The 17,924-nt window shown below is 43.1% G+C and overlaps 4 protein-coding genes across 8 annotated transcripts; 1 reads left to right on the top strand and 3 right to left on the bottom strand.

Annotated features, from left to right (window-relative positions):
• Positions 1-1,271: 1,271 nt before the first annotated feature.
• On the bottom strand, positions 1,272-12,160 carry LOC6527484 (probable phospholipid-transporting ATPase IIB). Of its 3 annotated transcripts, none has more exons than XM_015198214.3 (6): positions 10,900-12,160; positions 3,946-4,783; positions 3,094-3,868; positions 1,694-3,038; positions 1,559-1,632; positions 1,272-1,503 (listed from the first exon to the last, which is right to left on the bottom strand). In XM_015198214.3, the coding sequence occupies exons 1-6, from the start codon at positions 11,505-11,507 to the stop codon at positions 1,370-1,372; spliced, it is 3,774 nt and encodes a 1,257-aa protein (XP_015053700.1). In that variant the 5' UTR covers positions 11,508-12,160; the 3' UTR covers positions 1,272-1,369. The 3 variants fall into 3 exon arrangements, with proteins under 3 accessions (XP_015053700.1, XP_039226941.1, XP_002088574.1); XM_039371007.2 differs by lacking the exon at positions 10,900-12,160 and adding an exon at positions 6,588-6,667; XM_002088538.4 differs by lacking the exon at positions 10,900-12,160 and adding an exon at positions 5,679-6,052.
• Positions 8,691-9,181, bottom strand: LOC6527483 (translation machinery-associated protein 7 homolog). Its single transcript, XM_002088537.4, has one exon. The coding sequence runs from the start codon at positions 9,053-9,055 to the stop codon at positions 8,861-8,863; it is 195 nt and encodes a 64-aa protein (XP_002088573.1). The 5' UTR covers positions 9,056-9,181; the 3' UTR covers positions 8,691-8,860.
• Positions 12,161-12,542: 382 nt separating the features above from the next.
• Positions 12,543-15,297, bottom strand: LOC6527481 (UV radiation resistance-associated gene protein). Of its 3 annotated transcripts, XM_015198212.2 has the most exons (6): positions 15,280-15,297; positions 14,786-15,222; positions 13,860-14,727; positions 13,475-13,797; positions 13,011-13,421; positions 12,543-12,926 (listed from the first exon to the last, which is right to left on the bottom strand). In XM_015198212.2, the coding sequence occupies exons 2-6, from the start codon at positions 15,157-15,159 to the stop codon at positions 12,812-12,814; spliced, it is 2,091 nt and encodes a 696-aa protein (XP_015053698.1). In that variant the 5' UTR covers positions 15,160-15,222; positions 15,280-15,297; the 3' UTR covers positions 12,543-12,811. The 3 variants fall into 3 exon arrangements, with proteins under 3 accessions (XP_015053698.1, XP_015053697.1, XP_002088571.1); XM_015198211.3 differs by having other exon boundaries at positions 13,860-14,724; positions 14,786-15,292; XM_002088535.4 differs by having other exon boundaries at positions 14,786-15,291.
• A 293-nt stretch (positions 15,298-15,590) lies between these two features.
• Positions 15,591-17,678, top strand: LOC6527480 (DNA fragmentation factor subunit beta). Its single transcript, XM_002088534.4, has 3 exons — positions 15,591-15,931; positions 16,283-16,406; positions 16,458-17,678. Exons 1-3 carry the CDS (start codon positions 15,692-15,694, stop codon positions 17,444-17,446), a joined length of 1,353 nt encoding a protein of 450 aa, XP_002088570.1. The 5' UTR covers positions 15,591-15,691; the 3' UTR covers positions 17,447-17,678.
• Positions 17,679-17,924: the final 246 nt, after the last annotated feature.

Below are 17,924 nucleotides of genomic sequence, written 5' to 3' on the forward strand. Positions count from 1 at the left end.
GTTGAGAATTAGAGTTGAAATTGTTGATTGAACAAATGAGGAAATGGAAAAGCTTTAAGAAACCAAAATGATTGGACGACACTTTTATACACCGACATAAAAGTTGAACTAAACGGCTCAATTGAGTTCTTGGCAAGGAGTTTGCTCACCAGGTAGTACACGAAAGGCTCAACAGAATTCAGTATTAGCGGAAGGCAAGTTGCTGCGAGTATACAAAGAAAATCAAAATGTTATAACAAAGCACACCAAGAATAAATCTTAAAAAACTACATGTGTTGATGAAGAAATAAAATTTCAATGTTGTGAAATTTGAGGAAATAAAATACAAACCAAATTGTTTACTTCAAAAGTATTTCTGCGCATTTAAGCAAAATCGTAAACCAATGCTTCATCATTTCAACCTATAATGAGTCGAAGTTTTGCTAAGCAATTAACAACCAAGTAACGAAACAAGAAAATAATTAATTGTTAGAAAAACCATGAAAGTGTAAACGCTAATGGATGTCATGCATTTTAAGAGCATAGCAAAAGCTAAACTATTATATTACCGACAAAAGACAACACAAAATTCATTAACTTACGTACGTAAGTTTGTTTGTATGTGCGTACATGCATAATAAAATATATTATTAAAATTATTATGTATTTCAAGCAAAGAATTGTGAATTAGTAATAAACAGAAACAAAATGTCAAGCAAAATGGTAAATAAAAAATGTACAATACAAAAAAGATCTGCCTTGTTGTATAATTTTCTCACCCCCAGTAATACGAATAAAATTTTCCTTTTCATTAATTAATATATGTATATTTATTTATAATTATTATTACACAATGCAATGCAATTTCTAAATCCTTATACAAAATCTATATTTTTTTGTTTTACAATTTTTAATTCTTATACCATCGTAATTGATTTCATTATTAGTCATAGTTACAGTTATTATTAATTTATTTTATCTTTAAATAATTAGTAACATAATTTGGTTTTTGCGACTTAAATATTAATCAAATACACACAGGTATACAAAACTGAAGGACATATTAAAACTTTTACGCCTCACGCTTACAAATAAGAATCGGTTTGATTTAAATTACAATAATCGAACCACTTCTTCTTTTGTATTTTGTGTAACAAAAATACCATAAAGAAGTGTAGTGTCGAAGATGGGGAGTTTAACCTGATATCACGTATATTTGGGATTGGTGCGGGTATTGGCAAAACAAAGAATAGTTGAGGGATGGCTGCCAAGTTAAAATAACAACGCATCAATTGGTAACTAATAAAGGAAGTTTAAATTGTGAACAGAACTAAATGGAAAATATAGTCAGGATAATTTGTAATTTGTATTTCATTTGCCAGGCCGCCATCTAAGAGAGCTTCAAGTAAGAGGGCGGCGAACATTTCTTGCGCAAGAACTTGATTATGTACAATGGTAAGCAGGAGACCAGCGTGATGAGAGAAACCTTCCAAAGAAAATCATACGACCAAATAAACTCCCAGTCTGAAAAGAACATAACGTTATATAAAACGAATGGCAAACATGACACTTAACATACCGAAATACTCATGTAACACGGCCAGTGAAATGAGATAAAGCGCCAAACTAAATAGTTCCGCTAGCACCATTAACCTGTGCACAAAGGGGCAAAGTTAATGACACACAAAAGGTTTAAAAAGTTGACAAAACTCACCTATGCCAAGTACGCACGGTGAGAGCCACCATTATGAGCTCCGTCATGATTAATGCTGAGAAACTGATTGCCACAATGTGGATGAACTCGTCCACAAAGAGTATTAGTGCTCCGTACATAATAACGCCGCCTTGGTATATGCTGATGAGTACCCATATAAAGAAGGTCTTGTAACTAAGACTGCGTCCTTTTGACAAGTCCTTGTACAGCTCCGGGTATGTGACGGCTGTCTCCGATGTGATATCCTGATCCAGCACCAATGAGAACACCGGGAACATAGTGTACAGCGTGGAGTAACCGACCATGAGAAAGCCCTGGTACAAGGCCACCGAGCTGAGGTAGAAAACTGCTGAGAAGACCGCTTGCAATGTGGTTATGATCAAGCCGCGGTGGATAACGAACTGGGACAGGGCCGCCGAACGCTTATAGCTCCTGCGACCGTGGATAAGCAGGAGCTTGGCTATGTGCGAAAACTGCGGAATGCTGAAATCGCCGGCTAGCGAGGCCTGTCTTCCCTCGCGTCCTTCAATTCCCACTCCAGCGTCCGCCTGCTGAATCATGCTAACATCGTTGCCACCATCACCCACGGCACAGGTTCGTTTGCCTGTGTGCTTTTGAATGAGGGCCACCACCTGTGCTTTCTGGGTTGGCGAGCAACGGCAGCAGACGACGGCCGGTGAGGCCGTAGCCAGCTCCAGGAACTCTGGTCTGTAATACTGCAGGCAAACCTCGAGGGATTCGCCTGAGATGACCAGTGCATGACCCTGCTTACGCCTGAAGCTGTTCAGCTCCTGGTGAGCATCGGTACGCGTCTTAACGGAACGCAAAACATGAAGTCCCTGGTTCCGGCCAATCAGTTGTGAGGACTTGGCAATACAGCACGCAGTCTCCAGCTTGTCGCCCGTCAGCATCCAAACGCGAACTCCGGCATTGCGCAGCAGCTCCAGCGTTGGTCGTACGTTCTCCTGCAGACGATCCTCTACTCCTGTTAAACAGAGCAGTTCCAGCTCACGCTCAAGGGATTCAGTGACTGCGGCCACTTTTGCGACACGATCGGTAATGCTCAGTCGTGCAGCATTGTAGCGCGTCTCAAAGTCAGAATACTGTTCCTCGGTAAGAACCTTCTTAGCCACAACAAGAGTGCGAAGACCTTCCCTAGCCATGTTTCCTGACTCCTCGCTAAGCCAATCGTTGTACTGCACAATGCTAGACATAACCACGTCGGCACCCTTCAGGTAAAACGTTATCTGACCCGTTTTGCTCTCACGCACTATAATCCCCATGCGCTTACTCTCGCTGGTAAAGGGGAAGAGCTGCAAAATTTGATAGTGCAGTAGAATGTCATCTGTGAAGAAGATAAGATAAGAATCGGATTATGATTGTTTTGTAGAAATACTTACTGTCTTCGCTGGGGGTCTTAACCTGTAACGTCATCGTGTTGAGATCCCTGGCAATAAGGGTTAAGCCCACCTGCTCAGTCCACTTTACTAGGGCAATCTCGTCTGGAGAAGCAGCCTGATACTGGTGCTCTGTGTCCGTACTGCCAGGTGCCTCGATGTTTATCACAGATTTGGTTGGCGAGTTGTTACCGCCGGTAACAGTCGATGCCGTGGACACGGATCGGTTGTCCTCGTCATCGCTAACCGGTGTAACATTATGGCATAGGGCCAGTGCTCGCACCGCCTCCCATTCCCTCCATCCCTCCGGGCGACGCATCCTGTTGCCAAACATCATTGGCTTAGTCGAGTCTCCGCCGCTGCTCGAGCTCGATAAACTACCCTGCTGCTGTTGCAGAATGTTTCCCGATAGCTTCTGTATCATCTGCCCAATGTGATGGAAAGTGTCTGCATCGTGCGATACAATACCCAAGTGGATCTTCTTGAAAACCATCTCGTTTTGTGTGAGTGTGCCCGTCTTGTCGGTCAATACGTAGGAGATGCGGCCCAATTCCTCAGGTATGGTAGTCGATCTCACTACAGTTCCCTGAATGTTCGAGTCGTTTTGCATTTGCCACGAGTAGAAGGCCTTTCCCATGTCTAAATTGACACGCAGACTGATTGGAATGATGTAGGAGAAGAGCAAAACGAAACGGAACATGTATCGGTACCAGGGTCCGCCGAAACCCTTAAGCATCATCATGACTAGCGACAGTCCTAGCACGGCGCAGAACAGAACCTGTAGAAAAGAGATAAGATGGGAAGTTTATAATCGTTAGATTTTTGATAATATTTATAATGTAATTTCGTCCTCACCTTAGTCAGTCCGTTGATCTCCATGTCTAGCAGTCCCACTTTGGACCTTGGCTGTGAGTTATTCATCACGCTGCGCGTTTCGCAGCCAGTGTATATGACAATTCCAGTGGCTGTTCCTGCGGCTACGACAGTGTTGGCCCACAGGGTGTTCTCCACGCTGAGACCGGTGTCTTCGCTGCCGTCTGCCATGCAGAACGTGGCAATGAAGCTGTGAATATCGTTTTGTGGCTTCTCTACGTAAAAACTGGCATCGATGCTGTGTAGCTCCGAGTCTCTACTGAGTTTTTGAGTATACGGAACGGCGAGACGTGGTTTCCAGTCCGTCTCGCCATCCAGTTGGTCCGTACGAACGAAGACCGATCCGCTGCGATCGCTGGTGCGCAGCAGGATCAGATCCGCTGGCACGCGCTCGTTCTTTTCCACGATTATAACGTCACCGACCTTCAGCTTGGAGCTGGGTACCATCTCGTAGCCACTGCCGTTGGTGGCCGACAGTCGCTTGTACTTCTGCGAGTTGACCTCGTGATCCCGCTGATGGCGACGCAGGTCGTCGACCGCCTCTCGGCAAATAGTGACCATCAGAACAAAGCCCAGCGGACCCCAGTAGGTGTACGGGTAGCCGATCCGAATGTCCGGAATGAACTGTGACAGCGCCATCAGCAGGAAGTACAGATTGAGGAAGAAGCGAAACTGCTCGAACAGCACCAGCGGCAGGAAGGTGATGAAGTTGTACTTCTGGTTCCGGATCTCGTTCGGTGGGAACTTCTCCGTGTTGACCCGTCCCAGATTTACGGTGCGGGCCCTCAGCTCCCGTGGCCGGAACCATTTTCGCCAGCAGCTGTAAAGACAGACGAGGATTAGTATGACGCCGCCTTCGGTAAGAGTGTGAGCCAGAAACATCCTTCCGGCCAATATTCCCAGTCATCATACACCCTCTTAATTTCACTATCGAAAATTATAGAACAGCAGAGCCTACGAGGTTCAAACTTCAGTCATTCGATCTTTATTGGTTTACAAAGAATTTTGTTTATAGTTCGAAACATAACGAAAAGAAGGGGCTGAATCGAATCGAAAGTATTCATTTGTAGTAAAACCCTTTAACATAAGTAAATTAAATGAAATCTGTAGAACTTAAATGATAATGTGTCACGTCATACAAAACTAATAATTAAAATATGAATAATAATAATCTTATTATACAAATACATATATATATATATATATATATATATAATTGAATTTTTTAGCCATTGACTTCCATATTTTGATGAATTCCCACGAACAGTTAACCTTTTAAGGCGCTCCCAACATTACTGAATCTATAATATTCATTGTGATGGGAAATCCCTATTTGGTAGCAAGTGCTTTGCACAGCGAATTAAAATTTCAATCACAAGTCTGGGAGCTACAGACATACATACATGTTTATACAGGAGACGACCTTGGGTGGAAAATCGATAATAAAAACTCGAAAAATAAAGAAAAGTGAAAACTCAGACCACAATCAACGCTTATGGTGTATATGAATTTGTGTGCGGATGCTAGTGTGGGTGTGAGTGAATGAGGTAGAGTGTGCGAGTGGGAGGTGGAAAGTCTGGCTTTGCGTTAGAAAGAGATTAACTGTAGTTTAGTTCATGTATGTATATTCATACACAGCAACTAAAAGCTGATAAGAAAACGGGAAAAAATCCCCCGCAAACTGTGGCACACTTAATTAAGTCTATGATTCACACCTAAAAAGATACCAGCGATTTCGCTGGCGATTCAGCAACGGAATGTTCTCGCGCGTCATGGGCGTTGCAGCCGAGTTTTGGGAGGTAGCATCATCCATGTTTGCTGGCCGAGATTCGCACTTATTTGATTTTCCCGAAATTATTTATGTAGTCTTGTAGTCTTTTGTTCTCGGCAGTCGCAGCTGCAACTTCAATTCGATGTTTTCCTTCGGCCCTTTTCACATTATCACAGGCGCGGCTCATGGCACACGCATTCAGAAAGCACTCCGAATAATTAAAGTGCGTTATGCAAAATTCTTATGCACAAAACAAATGCAAAAGTGAAAATTCCGTATGAAAACTGCGTCGTCTGCGCGTTTAACAACCCTGTGTCTGTGATTCTATGGAAATCAATAAGAGGGAATGGGACAACTATATGGTTGTTTTTCGACAGAGCTGCCGTTAGTGTTTGCTATCAGAATCTGGCAACGCGCGTACTTTTTGCGCCAAATTCAAATAAGCCGCCTAACGGGTGGGGATCTTTATGACACATTTATTGCTCACTCAACAGGTCTTCTCGTCGCTTTCGTTAGCACTCGGATGTTAATTAAATAAGCTCTTGCAAGTCGTATACGCTTCAGCTGCTTAGATCAGCACTAGCGATGTGCTGCTCCTCTTATTTGTTTGCCCACGAGCGAACTGGTTTTTCTACAGTTTTTTTTTTACGACCATTCTATTTGGCTGCTTGCGCTAGACGTGTGCGAATAGGAGCGCGCTTCAAAGTTTTGTCAATATAACACACACATTCGTCGGCCAGACGATTTCATGTCATGATCTCATAAGAAAAAGTTGCCAAAAATGCTGAAGGGAAAGTTCAACGACCAGTCTGCAGCCAAAGACAAAAGAAAAGAGCCATCAGAATTAGCTCACCTGTGTGACTCATGTTGCACTTCAAAGTCAGCGCTTTTACCGTCCAAGCCTTCGGGTTCCGCCATAATCCCGAAGTGTGTCACGCTAGTTAAATACGCCTAGATGCGATTTTTTATGTATTTTTCCCTTATAGAGGCTCGCCTATCAGTCGAAAACCGATTCAGCTGAGGTCTTTCATCCTGTATACTCACTGAATTGAAATGCAATCGTCAACAATTGCAGTGGCCATAACAAACAATTGCCGCAATTCGTCTCGTTCTCAGTAATTAACTGGAAATTTCAAAACGATTTGTAGACCTCAGCACATTGGATTCCACGGCATTCAAGCAAATATTGTTTTCCGCCTTTCCTATTAAGTATATATTTTAACAGCTGCCAATATCGAGATTTGTGCAAGTGTGCACTTTTTCTGCTTCTAAATTTCAAAATTCCAAGTTTTTGGTTTAGTTTCACAATATAAGCAATTTAAAAATGTAATTTTCTGTACCAATACTTTAACTAAATACAAATAGAGTCTTTCATTTTAAATAAAGGTTCAGACTTTTTGTAAGCCGTTGTACAAAATTATTAGAGCTATGAATAACTTTTTTCAAGATGGGTTACGCCTGACAAATTATTTTTACCCTTTATGTACATCAAATGAAAATCCCTCAAACGAAGGTATTAGATAAATGTTTTTATCAGTACAGTTGTATGTGGCTTGATAGCAGTGCGTTATCATTGACCCACAAAACATTTGCAAAGTATTACTTTGGTTGGTAAGAGCTGATAGTTAATACATGTAAAGAGAAACCAAACTTGACATACAATCATCAACATTGTAGCTCAAACATTTTACGGATATAACAATTTAAAACGTTTAGCACACATAAAAAGCAACGAAACCGTCAATGGAATAAAATTTTTCACTGATATAGTTTGAAAAAGTGCATGAGTACATGTTTTGTGTAATTTATGCATTTGAAAGAAACATTGATTATTTTCTTTCAATATCTTGAGTTTACATGCCGGAAAATTTAGCAATAAATAAATATTATTATATATATTTTAGAACAGCAGAGAAGTACATACATACATATGTATCATATGCACATAGGGCGATTGCGGAAAAGGCAAATATGGTTATTCGGGAGGGAGTGGAACGTTTACACGTGTACAATACCCTTTCACGGGTAACCGGATTGGAACGAGGCGAGCCATGAATAGTGTGACTTGGTGACTTGCGCTGCCTTCTGCCTTCTGCCTTTTGGTTATTAACCCACATTGCCGGTGGGTGGAAAACAATGCCAGGCCAAGTTGCGGGCGTCAATCGTTGTGGCATTTCACCGCTCATGCACCCCTTTGCCGTAGCTTTTTCTGTTCCCAGCCATTTGCATTCGCAACTAGATAAACAGCTAACGGCGACTAGAAAATAATAACATTAGGCGTTACCATTGACAGTTCGTGGCGTCCGCGGGGGCGGTCAGGGGGATTGGGGGCGTGGCGCACTAATTTGCATGCGGCTAAGTGAAAAAAGCTTGGGAAAAGTTTTTTGTCAGCTGGTAGTGGCTTCGGTTGTAGCAATTACAATTAGCTTAAGTGTGATTGATTCGAGTCTTTAGCAAATTATTGAAACGGTTCAAAATCTCACTGAACTCCTGAAAGAGTTTCCAATAGTTTATACATTTAAGCGAATTCAAGTTTATCCAAGTGAATTCATGTAAAACGCAAAAGCGTAGTGTTATCAGTAGCTCTTTTACTTGATGGGGTAATGGAATATTTTGGTAAATAGGGGAAATATAAGCGGCGAGCTGGTTCCACCACAGTGGCCACCGTGGCAACAACAATCACACCAACAAACTGGCGCCTCACTTTGCAATTCTAATCGGCCTGTCGAAATCTTTGAGCCTCATATAACCGAAACGGCAATTGGAGTTGAGCGTCAAACAAAATGTAACGAGAAACCCGGGAAAAGTTTCGAGCTCCCCGAAAAAGCTAGGCTTTGAGTAAGAAAACCTTGAGCGAAGTTGAATCTGTAAAGGCCTCAAAATATGTTCGTGGTCAGAGGGCGATAACGAGTTAAAGACGCACTTAAGAAGACGCAAATGACATTGAAGCATTGAATGTGGAGATGAAGACAAGTATTTCAGTAAATATATTGAAAGCATTGCTCTTCGATAATGTGAAAGTAATTCAGCACGACTATTACATGATACCGATTTCTTTAAGGTTGCAATTAGGTTTCTTAATCCACATGGGTGCGATTTAAAAGAAGATGAAGGCGTGGCTAGGGATCACTTTTTGCCCGACTTTTTGATCCCGCCGCCAACAAGTGGTCCCTTCTTGGAGGCACCAGCCTTGGCTGCCTCCAGAGCCTTCTGCTGCTCCTTCTGCTTCTGCTTGAAGGCCATGTCCTCCTCGTCTAGATTCTTCGAGTCCTTCTTTGGCGCCTTCAGAGGCTTCTTCTTACCGCCCTCGCGTCCAGACATTCTGACTTGCTATTGCCTTTTTCCACGTTTGTCGATTTTCTATATCAGTATCTATCTATGTTTACTTTTCCGACAAAAAGTGACAACAAGTTTTCACAAGGGTACGCTTTGTCAAAGTTAGAGAGTATGTGTCATGTATGTGTATTTATATAAAACATTTAAATGTAAAATCAATCAATTGAAATGGAGCGATTCTTATAAGCCACGAAAAGTTCGAGGCAGAGAAACTTTCAATTTTAAACACAAAAAGCCGAGTCTGACCAAAAGGTAAAAATAAAAACCCTAAAGCGACTCACTTTTTCTGTGCAACTCGTTTGTATTTTTTAGAAACCTTGAATACAACATTGTGTGGCCGAAACCAGCTGAGGAACTGGTTTTCGAATTTTTAGCATTTCTTGGTGACTTCTTGAGTCGCTTTTTGCTCTCCCACCAATCGGGTTCCAAGTCACACGGCAAACATCGATTAAAAATGCACAGCTAACGGGTGGAGTTGTGTGTGATATTTTTGGCCAAAGTTTTGCGGCAACAAGAGTTTGTACTCCAAAACAAAACAAAAAATTACAAGAAAAGCGCTCAGTGGGTGTGGAGCAATTGTAGGGGGCACGGATAGCAATGTTTGCGTTTCGTTTATGCCTTGTCACCCAACCAAGTCGCTGGTCTTGGCCACTATTTATAGCCGTGTTTTTGTTATTATTTTCCGTTCGTTGAAATCTTTCCCCCAGACTTGGAAGTCGTCACGTTTATCGATTTGCACAGTCCGTCGCCGCGCAGAAACCGAAATGTTTTTAATTTTCGTTCTACGATCCACTTACAGACGTGGCTGCTTGTTCGCATGTGCGGCCTTTCTCAAAAGTTCTATTGTGCTTCCTCTCTAATTAGGTAAATTAAAAATATATCTTGGAATCGCTATAATGCTACGTCTGTTATATATGTATTCTTTATATACAGTTGCATTCATTGTGTGTATGTCACACATATGTATGCATGTGGCGCACACATCTTCATTCAGCTAGAATTTATTTTCTTGGAAATGTGTTTCGTAAAAGTTCTAAGTTAAAAAGAACATCAAAATGCAAGACAACGTAATTTGACTCACTCTGCTGCTCAGTTTGAGAAATCTCACAAAGATTTGGCTCATGCCAAAAAAAAAATAAACAAATATTTCAAGTGGCAGGAACAAAACAACAACTTGTTGGCCATAAAACTGTTGAATTGCGAAAGTGTAAGAATGTCTAGAAAAATAGAAAGGACAACGTTTCTTCTTGCCAAATATTTAATATACAACATTTAAATTATTTATATAAGTTTGGGAAAACTTGTTTTATACCTATTGTTGTCATAATTTTATGTGACAAGGCATTCTGAGTTCTAAGCCAGCAATTGAATTATATTTATTGCATTGCCATTATGGGGATTACGGAAACACAAATTTTAAAAATTCACACAACATTTAAAAGGAAGCAATTAAGAAATCCTATTAAGAGATGATATTTCTTCAAAGTAGTCTTATTTATTTAAAATTTTAAGGCTTTACTCGAGGCCTTATTGTGATAGATTAAACAATATTGTTGTCCTCTATATGTGTAAATATTTATATTTATATTTTTTGGTAATAACAATGGGGTTCAGACACCCTAAAACATATATAAATATATAAAAAAAACATTTTTCCTAGAGGCAACACTTGAGTTACCGATGCTTTGCTGGCCAGTGAACAGCTGTTGCAGCGCTATATACACTCGCGTTACTCCCGCCGCCAACTATTGCAGCAGTGAAATTGAAATATTGCGCATACGCAGCGTTGGCGGAGGGTGACGACTGGATCGCACCGAATGCAGACTCACCTGCAGAGGCACAGCTTGCAGACGTTGCCAAGACTGCGACTCTTGCTTTTCCGCCGATTGTGCTGGTAGAAGACTGTGGATGAGCCATTTTCCGGATCGATGGTGGTGCTGTGCGTACCGCCATTGCTGAGATCCCCCGTGGCTGCAGGACCTCCAGATGCTGCTGCACTACCATCGGCGGTGGTTACTCCAATGCCGGTGCCACTACCGCTACCGCTACCACCCCCACCGCCACCGATCGATCCCGCCCCCGAGACGCCCGATGACGTGTGCGTTAATTGCGCCAGTTTCGAAATGCTGCTGTAGCTACCGTTTGAGTGTTTGGCGCGCTCGCGACTCCGCTCATTTCTATAACGTATCTGGCCGGCGGCAGAGCCAAAACTGTTGGATCCGAAGAGATTGCCCAGAAAGCTGCCTCCGCCGCCGGCGGCAGAGCTGCCAGCGTCGGCGTCGACGCCGCTGTAGCCCATGGAGGTTTTGCGTCGCCCCCTTATGTTGTTGTTGTTTTGTTTACCGCTCGGTACATCGCGGCGTATGAGCAATTCGGTCTCCGAATCCGTTTCGCTCTCTTCGTCAAAGTCTCGCAGCGGTACATTGCTCTCAGCCATTTTCGAACAAAGAGAGGTTAAGAGAGAGCAAGCGTAGTCAGCTTAAATTAGTAAATTATGATTAAGGGAGCTGTTAAGAAGAGTTTTGGCGCCTGAATTGAACTAATTAGCACCAGAAATGCAGTTTTACTCTTACTAGCAGCTGATATTATCTCAGATAAATTAAATGCTGGGTACTCAGTAAGTCTTATTGCCACGTTTTCATTGAGCAATTTCCAGGTGTAAACGACGGCTGCTCCTTATCACACCTGCGTTTTATTCTTTTATTTTTTGTTTGAGCGGTAAACAGGTAGGGCAAACACTATATACGCGGAAATCACAGGCATTCCCCGTCGTCCGCTTATCAGCAGTGGCTACGGTTGCCGGCTACCAAATCGTCACCGTAAATGCCAATTGCCTGCTATTGCTCAGCGTTTTAATTTAATTGATACGATTTCGATAAATAAAAGGCCAAGGCCCGGGCCACACACACATATGCACATGCACCACATTTAGCACGTTGATTTGCAGGCTTTTCGCGTTTTCATTTATTAATTCGATTATCGCATTTCGTTTGGTCCTGCTTTGGGTCTCTGACAGCACATTTTTTATTTATTAATAGCCCGGATATAGCCCGAAAAACATTCAAATCCCGGAAGCAAGTTGCCAGCGAAATAAGTTTGGCCAAATGGTAATCAGCTGGCTTTACAGACCACTGTTAAGGGAACGGAACGTTATGCAGCACTAACCAAGCCTTGGCTGTAACATTTTAAACCAATAATTAAATTTTTAAAGGAAAAATTAGTTAATTTTACATTTACCTAAACATACTCATATATACATATTATGCAACAGTATGAAATAAGTAACGTATGCCAAAGTTATAAGCTTCTTAAGATAAAGCAGAAACTGATTTTCACACTTTGCAACACTAATTGGCGCTTCATTCAAACATTCATTAGTAATTAGAAAAATATTTTCAACTTGCGGTTGACATTGTTTGACTTTATCTTTATCCAAGAATGTGTAACATTCGGTGTGCACATTAAATAGGTATTTGGCGTGTATAAAATATTTAATGTTTATTCGTAGCTTATATTAGCAAACAAACAATAAAAGGAATTTACACAGAGATCTTAAACAACTAAAAATAATTTTACTGCAATGGACTGCCGTTCACATATACTTTACCATTGACTTTTATAATTTAAAATTATACAATACGCGACCAATACCAAATACACGATGAGGTGGAGCCGCTAAACAATGCTATCTTGGATGTTGGATATAAACGCTTGAAACATAACACTTTTGGGTGCACTAGCTCAGCTGCGCTCAGTTTGCAGGGTTATATTGGAGTCCGAATTGGAATAGTTATGTTCCAGTCGCGGTCGAAACTCATCCTCGCCATCTGAATAGGAACCCACCGAACGGCAAATGCTGGAAGAAGATGACATTATGACATTATGAGTCCGGTAAAGTTATTCAGCTTGGCTCTAAATATATTTATATATAATATATTACCGTTGGGTTGACGCATAGCCTTCGATAGCCAGTGCCTGACTCACTCCCGGCGGCAACAGCTGCTGGAGCAGTGCGTCCTTGACCGCATTGACGCCAGTCGGCAGTGGCACATGATTCATGTCGACCGAAGAGTGCGATTGCGACAGGTGCGGAGCAGTCAAACCATTTGCCAAGCGCGCTTCTCCACCGCCAGCTCCAAGTGCAGTTCCATCCCGTTCGTCGACCTCATCCCTTTGCGTTCGTTCGATGTAGCGAAGAGTGCTGAATAGCTCCAGCAGATTGCCAAAGGTGTTTCGCAGATCGCACTGTCCCGTGATGTCGAAGCACAGCTGTGAAACATTCTGGCGCAAAAGGTAGATGGCATACTTCGTTTGCTGAGATGGCAAAATGGAGCGCGTGTACAGAGGAAATCTGAAATGGAACAAATAAGATACCAATGGGCTATATTTATTCGAAGTACTCACTCTCTTGTTGTGTACGTTAACTCCTTGATATCGTCCACAATCCTTGCTTTCGATGGCTCGTACAGAATACGGTTCCTCAGGGGTCGATCCATAATGATGGCTAGCATCTGCACCAGATGGGCAACATAGCCCAGTGCCGCACTCACTGCCAGCGGCGAGACGTTATCCAGCAACTGTGCATTGGCCGCCTGACGGGACTCGCTCGTGTATTGCTCCATGTGAGGGAAGGCGATGCCGCAGATGCTAAATTGACGACCGCCCACATTCTGGATGTTGTAGATCTCCTGTAGCTCCAACACCAGTGTGGACATTCGACGTTCCACCTTGGAATGGTCAAAATGTTCATTAATACCTTTTAATTGTTATTAGACTCCGAGTCCCCCACCTGTCGTACTATTTGTCTTCTTTGATCGCGCTGCTCCAGATGTTGAGGTGCCAGGGTTCGTAGCTCTAGGCGTTCCTTTTCAAGTCGATGTCGTTGGCTGTGTAGCTGCTTTTGCAGTGCCTCCCGCTGTTCCCTCATCTCCTCCAGACGTTGACGAGCTCGCTCGTTACGTTGGCGAAACGTTTCCCGCTCCGCTTTCAGTAGTCGTTGTTGACTGCTTAGCGCTTCGATTCTTCTCGTAAGCTGCTGGGCGTTATAAAGCGTGAGGGGCGCGATCTGCTGTTGCTCGGCGAGCAACACGCTAAGGGCGCGACCCATGGAATGGTACTGATGGGCGTAGTGGTCGCCGGACAAGGATGTGGTGCGGGGCTTCAAACGCAGCTCGTTTCTGGTCACACAGTGCACACTGAGGCGGGCAATTTCCCGACAAACCTCGGCCATTTGACGCCTCTTCTGCTGATGCAATCGTTGCAGACGTTGCAGCGTGAGAAGCTTTTCCAGGTTGTTGCTGCGCCGAATCTCCTGCCGTTGGCACTTCAGCTGTGCATAACGCATCGTACTCATTCGCAGCACGGGACTTGAACTGCGACTGACAGCCGGCGAGTTTATGCCCCCATCTTGCGGCTCTTCAAGTTCCTCTTCCTCCGCATACTTTTGGTAGTGCAAATGGAGCTGCGACTGCAAACCCTGCTCGCTTATCATCGACGGGGAGGCAAACTGCTCGCCATTCAACTGAAAGACTAAGCAATTTCGTCCACACTGGGACAGGGTAAGGGGTGACAAGGGTATAAGTCCGGAGAAGTAGACGCCCCAGCTGAACAGTAATTCGGGAGGGCGTGGCAGCCTGCTGGGCGTTAACTGGGATCTTCTGAAAGTAAGTTAGGTGATGATAGCTCAGTTTTATTTGCAAGCAGACTTCTGTTTACCCGCACATATCCTTATTCCTTAGCTCAACCTCAGGCGGTTGGCCATCTCTTCTTTCCGCTGGATAGTGCTTCCACACCTTGATAACCACACACTGCGCATTGGTTTTCCGCCAGGCTTCGTCGTCCGTACAAATCTCCGCCCACTTTTGCTGTTGGTGACGCTGCGGCAGCTTTTCGCTGGTGTAGAACGCCTCGCTGGACTTTTCCGTGTGCAGTGTATAGTAGAGGAGCACATCATCCGGCTCCGCCAGTTCCAGCGACTTCTCATGCGGTCCAAACTCAATATTGAATCCCTGAATTCGGTTGAGGTTCCGCAGTCGAAGTTGCTGTGTGGCCAGTGGTAGCCACTTGCGGCATCGAGGACGTAGATTCATCGTAATACGCGGTTCCGGACGAGCTGCGGATTACGCGAAGCCCGTAGCCAAGATCATGGTACACTAAAACTACGTTTGTTATAGTTTTTCCACAGAAACTTTTAACAAAAAAATTATTACCCGAACAGCTGTTTTTTGATGCACAAGTGCTGCAAAACGTTGAAGGCTCACAATAGTGGTGTCAAATACACTGTTTAACTTTTATTAATCTAATTTGGCTATTTTCTTTTTTATTCCAAATAATAATGTAGTTTAATTTACCAATAAAAAATTCAATTTCATAAAATTATTATATAAACTAAAGAGCACGGGAAGCAATCATCCTAAAACTTTACAGTAAAACCAACTATACAATTTGGCTATTTATAGCTACAATAGCAGCACTGATAAACAAATCTTTCAATGAGAATGCAGTGTTGAGAAGCGCGAAAAGTGCCTGGTTCTGCTGGTTTATTTTGCTTTGTCCGCCGAAAAGGAAATTTGCTGCGAGGACTACTACATTCCGAAGTTGACTTTATTATGAGCCAGAACGATGCTCAACTACATTAGATGTGCAATCATGTCACCGACAACACGCAGCAGCTCCAATAACAAGAAAAACAGCCAGCCAGCAGGCGAAGCTCTCAAGGATGTGAGCTCATCCGAATCCATAAGAGCAGAGGGTGCTCAAATGCGTGGCTACAAGGTTACTGATAACGAGCGGACGAGAAAGTACGGAATCGGAGCCAATTCCCTGGAAATGCTGATAGCTAAGGCAAACGGAAAGTTCCCGGTAAGGAAAACCAGATAAAACTCCTGCGTAGAAGCGCGAAATATATGTACACCCACCCACGTAGGGAAGAAAGTTCTTGGCCCTGGTTATTTTCAAGGCCATGTCCCTGGCAGTGGCTTCCGCGTTTGTTTGGCTCTCTTTCAATGCCATAGTACCTGCCAATGCGCATGTCCTATCTTGTAGAGCTAGCCACCTGTTGATGGAGCGTCCTTGCGTGGCAAAACCAAAAAAACAAAAACACATGCTGAAGGCCCCTGAACCAGAAATTGGGCGAGACACTCCATCGACCTGGCCTCGTTATAATTCGGCCATGTCAAGGGCATTCAAATTAAATCGTTTCCCACCTTTTAGCTTCCCGAGTTACACTTGTATTTGGCTTCTGATGGATTCGAGGTAACCGACGATGAGTACTTAAAAAGCCTACCAGCCCAGACGCTATTCATAGTTTCAGGGCCGGATGCAGTCATTACAACAGGTGAGCTACATAAATATTAAACTTATTCCCAATTAATATGGCTTTCTTTAGATGCCGATTTTGAGTTTGAGAAGATGCGACAGCAATCGCCTTTGCTAAAGGTGGCCGACATTTTCTATGACTTTATCGAACAGCATCCGGAAAAGTTTCGCCGCATGATCACGGAGTACGAACACCAAAAGCAACGTCGCGTCCTGGATAACAGCAAGGCCCACCTCAGCTTGAAGGCTGAGCACATGGAATGGTTCACGGGCGGGGAGGAGCGGTTCCACTCGAAGGAAGAAGCCATGGCCATGCGCGCCCAGACACGTGTGCGCGGCTACTACTATAAGGCCAAGGAGGAACTGACCCGTAATCCGTTGTACCGCCAAAATGCCAAGGCCCGACAAGTGATAAACGCAGTGCTGGAGAAGTTCCGATACCTGCTCATCGGTTGTGATTTTTTCTCCATGATGTTTGACAGGAATTGCAAGCAAAAGCATGAATTCCTGCAGCAGCACTTGGGCGAGGAGGAAACAGACGCTGGCAGAATACCCAGCAAGAGACTGAGGCAGGTCATTAAAGAGTACACAAAGGAAAACTGCATCCTCGACGAGTGGTCCACTTCCTTGTGCTCAGATTTGGGTGACTTCTATTGCCAGGGCTCCTACTCGGAGAATGGCAACAGCTGCTCAAAGCAGCACACTATCAATCCGTACGCTTCGCGAGAAAATCTCATTTTGTTCCAGGTCTGGAATCTGGACCACCAAATTGAACTGTGCCGCACAATCCTTCCCGCTCTTGTGGCAAATGTGGAAGAACTTGTGAGTCATCCGCAGATAAAGTGTTCCCTTCATAAGAAGCAAGTGGTCGATATCTCAGTACTGGAGTACTTTCTAGAAATATTCTCTCTAAAGAACCTTAAACTAGTTCACATTGTGTGTCATGAAAAGGCGCAGCGGTCAAACCGTTCAAACGGTCGCCTTCTATGCTCCGACTGTCATGAGTATCGCATTGTGCAAGAGCTGATGGAAGTGCAAGTAGACAGTTTAACCTCTTAAATGGTATGTGAAAAATATTGAAAAGTTACCTAGCCAAGCAATATTGTACACAATAACTTTACAAAATGTATCTACAAGTTTGGTTGCTCTTTTTTTTAAAACTGTATATTCAGTTTTTGAATGTTTTATATTGCTGATCTCATATGGGATAAGTTGTACAAATGGAAATTATCTCAACTATAAACGTACTGTTGAGGGTTTTTACATATTAAATACGTAAACTATTAACATACTTATATGCATTTAATGTTGATATAGCTTTTCAAACTATTAGAATTATGTGACTACGCAATATCGGTAAATAATCTAGACTTAAAAGTTAGTTGATTGTAACGCTAGTAGCTGAGAATTTAGAGTTGGCGTCACATCGATCAGCAAGTCCAAACTATTATGAAAATATATATGAAGTATGTATACTCGTGTAACGAATTTAAACTAAAACGTAACAGTATGAAAAGGTTTTGCTACACTTGGCTTC

Source organism: Drosophila yakuba, chromosome 2L, assembly GCF_016746365.2.
Source record: "Drosophila yakuba strain Tai18E2 chromosome 2L, Prin_Dyak_Tai18E2_2.1, whole genome shotgun sequence".
In the NCBI taxonomy this organism is placed as follows: domain Eukaryota; kingdom Metazoa; phylum Arthropoda; class Insecta; order Diptera; family Drosophilidae; genus Drosophila; species Drosophila yakuba.

Coding starts and splice junctions, on each gene's coding strand:
- LOC6527483 (XM_002088537.4), bottom strand. CDS start 9,055: ATGTCTGGACGCGAGGGCGGTAAGAAGAAGCCTCTGAAGGCGCCAAAG.
- LOC6527484 (XM_015198214.3), bottom strand. CDS start 11,507: ATGGCTGAGAGCAATGTACCGCTGCGAGACTTTGACGAAGAGAGCGAA. Junction 3,869..3,945: donor AGATCAACGGACTGACTAAG/GTGAGGACGAAA, acceptor TCTTTTCTACAG/GTTCTGTTCTGCGCCGTGCT. Junction 1,633..1,693: donor ACCGTGCGTACTTGGCATAG/GTGAGTTTTGTC, acceptor CTTTGTGCACAG/GTTAATGGTGCTAGCGGAAC.
- LOC6527481 (XM_015198212.2), bottom strand. CDS start 15,159: ATGAATCTACGTCCTCGATGCCGCAAGTGGCTACCACTGGCCACACAG. Junction 14,728..14,785: donor AGGAATAAGGATATGTGCGG/GTAAACAGAAGT, acceptor ACTTACTTTCAG/AAGATCCCAGTTAACGCCCA. Junction 13,422..13,474: donor TTAACGTACACAACAAGAGA/GTGAGTACTTCG, acceptor GTTCCATTTCAG/ATTTCCTCTGTACACGCGCT.
- LOC6527480 (XM_002088534.4), top strand. CDS start 15,692: ATGCTCAACTACATTAGATGTGCAATCATGTCACCGACAACACGCAGC. Junction 15,932..16,282: donor AGGCAAACGGAAAGTTCCCG/GTAAGGAAAACC, acceptor CCCACCTTTTAG/CTTCCCGAGTTACACTTGTA. Junction 16,407..16,457: donor GGATGCAGTCATTACAACAG/GTGAGCTACATA, acceptor GGCTTTCTTTAG/ATGCCGATTTTGAGTTTGAG.